At 43.0% G+C, this 7,878-nt stretch overlaps 1 protein-coding gene and 1 long non-coding RNA gene across 2 annotated transcripts in view; both read left to right on the top strand.

Annotated features, from left to right (window-relative positions):
- LOC112140699 (sodium-coupled monocarboxylate transporter 1-like) overlaps nucleotides 1–3,449 on the top strand; it is a 14,234-nt gene extending 10,785 nt beyond the window's left edge. The window contains exon 5 of the mRNA XM_024263713.2: nucleotides 3,127–3,449. Within this exon, the coding sequence (XP_024119481.1) occupies nucleotides 3,127–3,449 (323 nt within the window). The remainder of the gene's footprint in view (nucleotides 1–3,126) is intronic.
- A 3,091-nt stretch (nucleotides 3,450–6,540) lies between these two features.
- LOC112140700 lies at nucleotides 6,541–7,191 on the top strand. The gene is made up of 3 exons (XR_002918228.2): nucleotides 6,541–6,673; nucleotides 6,840–6,955; nucleotides 7,058–7,191. It is a non-coding gene; the product is annotated as an uncharacterized LOC112140700 (long non-coding RNA).
- Nucleotides 7,192–7,878: the final 687 nt, after the last annotated feature.

Below are 7,878 nucleotides of genomic sequence, written 5' to 3'. Positions count from 1 at the left end.
AAAAAACAAACAGCGGTAGCGGTTAGCATGCAGCATGCAGCAATTTTCTACAGGTTCCAGACAGAACTGGAGGATAAAGCTGCTGGTCTAAAGCAGCAGCAGAACATTTATAAAAGTGTTGATTTGGAGACAGCGCTGTTGTTACACACTGACACTGGTATGCTAGGATACTAGCTGCCAATGCTAACGAGCTGTCCCGTATGTTGTCTATATATGTAGACACATATCAGAGCAGACACAGTTTGAAGGCTGTTGCCACCAAAAGTGTTCTGCTTAATGATTGTCATTTCTCTTTATAAGATGCTTATGCTAGCTGTAGCTCACAAAACACCTGCAACATTGTTCTACAAACATTTTTACAGATTATATTTAGTTGCACTTTGTCCTTCAGACAATTTCCAAGAGACGTGTTAAAATAAAATACTTGTATTAATAATATTCTGACATTTGTAACCTTTGTTAAAAAAAATTAATAATTAAAAGGAGGGAGGATAAATGCAATGGGAATTGAAAATCAGGTATGGAATGAAAATATTAGAGATTATATTTTTTGACCATATCACCTAGCTCTAAAAGCTGGTCATTATGTATTTTGGGTCTGTTACGTCCACAGGTGTCTAGGGACTGGGCCAAAGGAATGAAAAGAACAAAACAAAACACAGCCTACCTATTTCTAATCTAAAACTGAAACAAAAAGATCTCTGACTAATCTACTAAATGAGGACCAAAACTTACAGGGGGTGGCACCAACCAACCTACCTAGTGTTTCTAACAGGAGGCAAGCTACGTGGAGTGTACAGGGTACCCCGTCTTACCTGTCCACAACCTCCCACACACTCCAGGAGACAAAAGGGCAAAGCTACACAAGAGTCAGGTATAAGCATGAAGGAGGGCCTCCCTTCTCAGTCAGCCTGCTCAGCTTTTATGCCGTCCAGGTAGCTGGCTCTGGAGGCTGGTTGGTGTGCTTGTTAGCTGTCAGGTGTGTCCAATCAGCCGAGGTGCAGCTCAGCTCATGCAGAGGAGGAAGGGAGAACAACTTTAGACCAACACTCTGCATGTAACAGGTCCGTACCAGGCGTTGTGGCCAGCCTGAGCAGGCGGCGGGGATCCCCACCGCCTTTCTACCACTTTAGCTGCTTGGGATAGCAGAGGTTCTTAATTTTTAATTTTAATTTTATTGCATGTTTTTATAACACTTACACTGTTCTGCTTTTCTTGTAAAGCACTTTGTGTTTGTCAGGGTGTGTAGACAGATCCCAGAGCAGAGCCAGACTGGATGTTCAATATGTGAAGATTTATTGGATTGACAAAAAGAAACAGACTAATTGGGATTGAGTGCAGGTGTGCAGCGTCACCAATTAGGGAAGGCCACGCCTCCTGCCCCACGCCACCCTGTAGGAGCACAGTGGAGACAAAACATCAGTAAAAGAACACAACACCACAAAACCAAATAAAAGAAAACACCAAACCATAACAGTGTTATTCTTTAATATGAAAAGTGCTATATAAATAAAGAATGATTTGATTTGATGGAATTAACAACAGGTGCACTTCAGTGGCAACAATTAGAAAACCCTCCAAACAGGACTGGTGTTACATGTGGAGGTCATTTCAAGTTTCTCCCTCTTGATCTTTTTTGGCTGGTTTTCCACTCGTGCTGATTTTGGCTTGATAATTATCTCTACTGGCAGTATGAGGAGATTCCTTAACCCTACAGAAGTTGAACAGGTTGTCCAACTTCTCCAGGATGGCACATCCACACGTGCTGCAGCAAGAAGGTTTAATGTGTCTCCCAGCACAATCTCCAGAACATGGAGGAGATTTCAGGAGACTGGTGGTTATTCTGGGAGAGCTGGACAGGGCCGTAGAAGGTCCTCAACCCCTCAGCAGGACCCATACCTGCTCCTTTGTGCAAGGCGGAACAGGCTGAGCACTGCTCGTGCCCTACAGAATGACCTCCAGAGGGCCACTGGTGTGAATGTCTCTACCCAAACAATCAGGAACAGACTTCATGAAGGTGGCCTGAGGGCCCCACGTCCTGTAGTGGGCCCTGTGCTCACTGCCCAGCACCGTGGAGCTCCACTGGCATTTGCTCAAGAACACCAGAATTGGCAAGTCCACCACTGGCGCCCTGTACTTTTCACAGACGAGAGCAGGTTCACCCTGAGCACCTGTGATAGACGTGAAAGAGTCTGGAGAAGACAAGGAGAACGTTATGCTGCCTGCAACGTGGTTCAACATGACAGGTTTGGTGGTGGGTCAGTGATGGTCTGGGGAGGCATATCCATGGAGGGACGCACAGACCTCTACTGCCTAGGAAATGGTGCTCTGACTGCCATAAGGTATCCAGATGAAATCCTTGAACCCATTGTCAGACCCTACGCTGGTGCAGTAGGTCCTGGTTTCCTCCTAATGCACGACAATGCCCGGCCTCACGTGTCAAGAGTATGCAGGCAGTACCTGGAGGATGAAGGAATTGAAACAATTGAATGACCTTCACCATCCCCTGACTTAAACCCAATAGAACATCTCTGGGACATTATGTTTGGGTCCATTAGGCGCCGCCAGGTTGCTCCTCAGACTGTACAACAGCTCAGGGATGCCCTCACACAGATCTGGGAGGAAATGCCACAAGACACCATCCGTCGTCTCATTAGGAGCATGCCGCCACGTTGTCAAGCATGCATACAAGCTGGTGGGGGCCACACAAGATACTGAAAAGCATTTTGAGTTGCAGAAATGAAGTTTTGGAAAAAATGGACTAGCCTGCCACATCTTCATTTCACTCTGATTTGATGGTGTCTACACAATTGAGCCTCTGTAGGCTGAAAACTTTTATTTCCATTAAAAGACTTGGCATCCTTTTGTTCCTAAGACACAGCCCTGTCGTTATTTGTATAGATATCCAACTTCATATTTAGATCTCGTGCATCTAATGTGTTTCTTTAAAGTGCTCCTTTATGAGCCACCACCAGTGTGTGAATGTGTGTATGAATGGGTGAATGGGTCTGTGACTGTGAAGCGCTTTGGGCCCTCGGAGGAGGGTAGAAAGCGCTATACAAGTATACGCCATTTACCAAGTATACGCCATTTATTATAGGTACCGACACACCAACCTGTGCACAGCCTGGATTGATAACAAGAAAGCCTATGACTCAATGCCACACACCTGGATCGCTGAATGCTTGGAGATGTACAACATCAAAGGGACTCTAAGAGGAAACTCAATGAAGTTGTGGAAAACCACCCTTGAAACCAATGGCAAGCCACTTGCACAAGTGTCCATCAAATGTGACATATACCAAGATGATGCTCTGTCTCCACTGCTCTTCTGCAGAGGTCTGAACCCCCTCATCCAAATAATCAATAAGACTGGCTATGGATACCAACTCAGAAATGGGGCCACCATCAGTCACCTCTTCTACATGGATGACAAAGCTATACGCTAAGAGCGAGCACGACATTGACTCCCTGATCGACACCACCAGGACCTACAGTACTGACATTGGGATGTCATTTGGGTTTGAGAGATGCAGTCGGATGGTGACAAAGAGAGGCAAGGTTGTCCACACAGAAGGGCTCTCACTCCCAGAAGGAACAATAGCAGACAATGAGGACAGTTACAAGTACCTTGGAATTCCACAGACAAGCAGCAACCTGGAACAGGCAACAAGGATAGCTGTAATTTCCAAATACCTCCAACGAGTTAGACAAGTCCTGAAAAGCCAGCTCAATGGCAAGAACAAGACACGGGCAATAAACAGTTATGCACTGCCAGTCATCAGATACCCTGCAGAAATATTAAGATAGCCAAAGGAGGAGATACAGACCACGGATGTTAAGACTTGAAAGCTCCTCACCATACATAGAGGGTTCCATCCCAAATCCAGCACCCCGAGACTGTGTGCTAGCCACAAGGAAGGAGGCCGAGGACTAGAGAGCATAGAAGATAATATCCAGGAAGAAACATCAAAGATGCATGAATATGTCAAGCTGAAGGCTCCAACTGACAGCGTGCTCAGTGAATGTCGCAGACAATGGAAAGCAGAGGATGCTGGAGGACAGAGAATCATGGGAGGACAAGCCCCTGCATGGAATGTACCACTGAACAATAACTGTGGCGATGTTCCTGTGGCTGAGTTTTTGAGATTTTAACATGTATGTGTGGCATTTTTCTTCTGAAAGAGAAAAAGTATAATAAGAAATCATTTCGTGTTTCCATCTCTGAGTATTTCTCCTTTTAAGTCGCTGTCACTCAAAGTATCCAAGAAAAACTCCATTTGAATTCCTGAGACTTGCTTACGTCACGATAGCTGGCCTGGATGCAGCTTAGAGGCTGGAGAAGAGAAGATAACATCCCACTTTTTTGCTGTAAAAGATTGTAATTCAGTGAAAGGCCATATTGATGTTAGCTTTTATTATTTTGTGATTGAAAATCATGTCGGCTCCCCATCATGCAGTGAAGCTGCGGGTGATTGCACTGCTCGTATTATAATTGCGTCCAAGACGGGATTTTTTCAAGTTGGCTTCACGTATTTAAAATGAAACTGAAAGTAAAATAGTACACTGCTCAGCACCATAAGCCACACCCACACAGAGGAATTTTTGGAAAAGAGGGCTTCAGATCAACAGGAAAAATGGCTTTTTAAGACATTTAGGATGTGGAATTTTTGTTAAAAACTTCACAGTCCTAATTAAAACCTTGTTGTGGAAAAATGTTGAATCCGATGGAGGAACAGACACATCTTAAGATTAACACAAGTGTTTAATAACAAAATCAGGATAATACACGCGGTGCACACGAGCGCTTTCATAGAGGGGTTCCGACGAACTGACAAGATGTAAGCTTTTTATAGGGATGATCAAACCATCTTCAGGGCCATGCTACCTGTCACATGTCATGCCCATATTTGGTCAGTCAGAGGCCTCCACTTCCTGCATTTGTCTCGGAGTCAACTTGTTATCTATGTCTTAACACCCCTCGGGTAAGGAGGATGTCATGTAAGGAACCATTTGGGAATGTTTACAACTCAATCAGTATCCTGCCCTCCTGCTGATCAGTATTCTGCCTTCCTGCTCGGGAACGGGGTATTGTAAACCCTTTCATCAATTTCTTTCACAGAGGACAATTCAAATCTGTTTTACATCAGCCACCTCTTGAGTTGGAATTCTAGGGTGTTTTAAATATCTGAGAATATATTCAGATTCATGTGTTAATAAGCACACTAGGTTAATTCAAATGTTACAGAGCTTCAATGAAAGGTTACATATAAGAATAAAATGGAATTAGAATTTAATCAAAAATATTCTCTTACAACCTCACTAGGAACGTTTAAAGAAAACAGAAAAATTTGTTGTATGGTGACTTTAAGTTTATTTAGAAGTTCTTTTTTAAATTTTTTTCATTGTATGTGGGGTCATTGGTTATATGTGTTAACGGCGGGAAGGGTTGGGTTTTTGTGTATGCTTTCGTATTTATTGTTTTTTAAATATGAAGCACTTCGGGTTGCGCAAGATATGAGAAGTGGTTTTTATAAATAAAGTTTGATTTGATTTGACTGTATGTTTCCAAGGACAGCTACAGAGTTGTTCTTTATTATGCTAATCATCCCACAAAGCCGAGCATTACCACCAATTTTAAAAACACGACTTTACATACAAAAAAACATTGAAAGCAATGGGAAGACAACACTTCTATACTTGTATCGATGTATTGGAAAATCTGAGAAAGGTGTGCCCAACAAGATATATCACTTGAGATGACATGCTAGCTTGTTGTGTATGCAAATTTGGCCGCCATTTTGGAATGGTATAGATTCCTGTTTACTACTGTGTTACAATTGTATAAACAGATCTGGAAAAGCAAGAATGTGACTTTTCACTAGTAAATGATTGCTGTCATCGTTTTCTGGCAGGACCACCAATCTATTAGTTCTATGGAGGATGATTGTGGTATTTGTATGTGTGTTAGACCTCAGATCAGACCAGAAGACCTGCTGGTAATCAGATTACTAAGTGGAGAAAAATAAACTAACCCACCAGGATTTCCTCGGTAGAAAAGATGGAAGAGTCCATCAGCGCTGAATCCCCGTCCGGTGGGGGACCCGGAAAAGTGGTGTATGAAAGACCGCCTGCTTGCTGTTGCATTGGTGCCTGAGTCCTTCTGATAGAGGCTGGGTGGATGCACTTGTAGAACAGGATCCCCCAGCCCAGCAACCGGTTCCGGCTGTCTGGGCGGCACCTGCTTTAAAGTTCGCAGCGGCCACCCGGACCTCGCTGCTCTGTTTTCTCTGTTTTCCTCTCACACGCCAAAAACGTCTTTCAGAGGTTCATTTTTGACTCTTAATTATGTATGAACATGAATATGAACGTGGTCCTCTGACAAACTGGTAACCATGTCCAGGATGAACCCCACTTTTGCCCAACAGTGGTTGGGATAGGCTCCAGCAACCCCGACAGATGGATGTATTTTAAACCTGTTGTTTGCCATCGCTGATCCATTGGATATTTGACTGTTTTATTCAGAATTTATGCTTATGTGTGGAACATAAATACTTGTCTTTTTTATATAAAATTTTACCTTTTTTCTTTGATTTCTTAAAGTTGATCATTGCGTTGGTCTGTGCTTTTACAGGGAGGGATTAAAGCTGTGGTGTGGACTGATGTGTTCCAGGTAGGATGATGTGGAGTACAAAAACAAATATTTAAGTCTTCTTCTTTTCAACACAGTCAAACTTTATTAATTACTATGATCTCTTATGTGAATGAAATGCTAATTTTCAAAAATCTTCATTGAAAGTTACAGAGAAACTAAACCCTTTCTTTTCCTAATGTTTTAGTTGGGAATTATGCTCTCGGGTTTTCTGGCTGTTATAATCAAAGCTGTGATCATCCAAGGAGGAGTCTCCGTTATCTTTTCAGATGCACAGCAGGGAGGAAGGCTCAACTTTTGGGAGTAACTTTCAAAAACACTTGTTTCTGCAGATTTAAATGTGTGAATTTGTGCATCTTAGCATTTAAAAGGCTAAATTTTTCATCCCAACTTGTGGTTCCGCAGCTTCGATATGAACCCCTTGAGGAGACATACTTTTTGGACTTTTGTCATTGGAGGGACGAGTATCTGCACCACTGGCTATGGGGTGACCCCCGCTGCAGTTCAGAGATACATTTCCTGCAAGAGCGTCACTCAGGCCAGGCTGTAAGTCCCTTCACTGCCCACAAAAATTCAGTCTAAAAACCATAGGATTATCTGAATTTGTGCGCAAAAATATGTTTGTAATTCAAATTTATGCATATACGATTTAAATAATGGCAGATGATTTCAGTCATGTAGTAATTTGAATTTATGAGACAAATCTAAAGATTTTTGGTAAAGATAAACCGTACATTTGAAGAATCTCTTCTGAATAACTGTCAAGCATGGTGGTGGTAGGCTCTAGCAACCCTGTAACCCCAAAAGGGTTGGGATGAATGGATGCATAGATGGATGATGGATGGATGGATGGATGGTGGGAGGGTGGATGGATGGATGGATGGATGGTGGGTGGGTGGATGGATGGATGGATGGATGGTAGGTGGATGGATGGATGGATGGATGGATGGTGGGTGGATGGATAGATGGATTATGATGGATGGGTAGATGGATGATGGATGAATGGTTTGTGGATGGATGGATGATGGATGGATGGTTTGTGGATGGATGGTTGAATGGATAGATGGATGATGGATGAATAGTGGGTGGATGAATGGATGGGTGGATGGATGGATGGATGGATGGATGATGGATGATGGATGATGGATGGATGGATAGCCTGTCAATATGGTGTAAAGAAGAGAAGATACTCACCAATGAACAACAGTCTGTCTTCTCTGTTCCTC

The sequence above is a fragment of the Oryzias melastigma genome, unplaced genomic scaffold, assembly GCF_002922805.2.
Source record: "Oryzias melastigma strain HK-1 unplaced genomic scaffold, ASM292280v2 sc00458, whole genome shotgun sequence".
In the NCBI taxonomy this organism is placed as follows: Eukaryota; Metazoa; Chordata; class Actinopteri; order Beloniformes; family Adrianichthyidae; genus Oryzias; species Oryzias melastigma.
The sequence above is the reverse complement of the archived record's forward strand: the minus strand, read 5'-3'. Positions and strand labels throughout refer to the sequence as shown.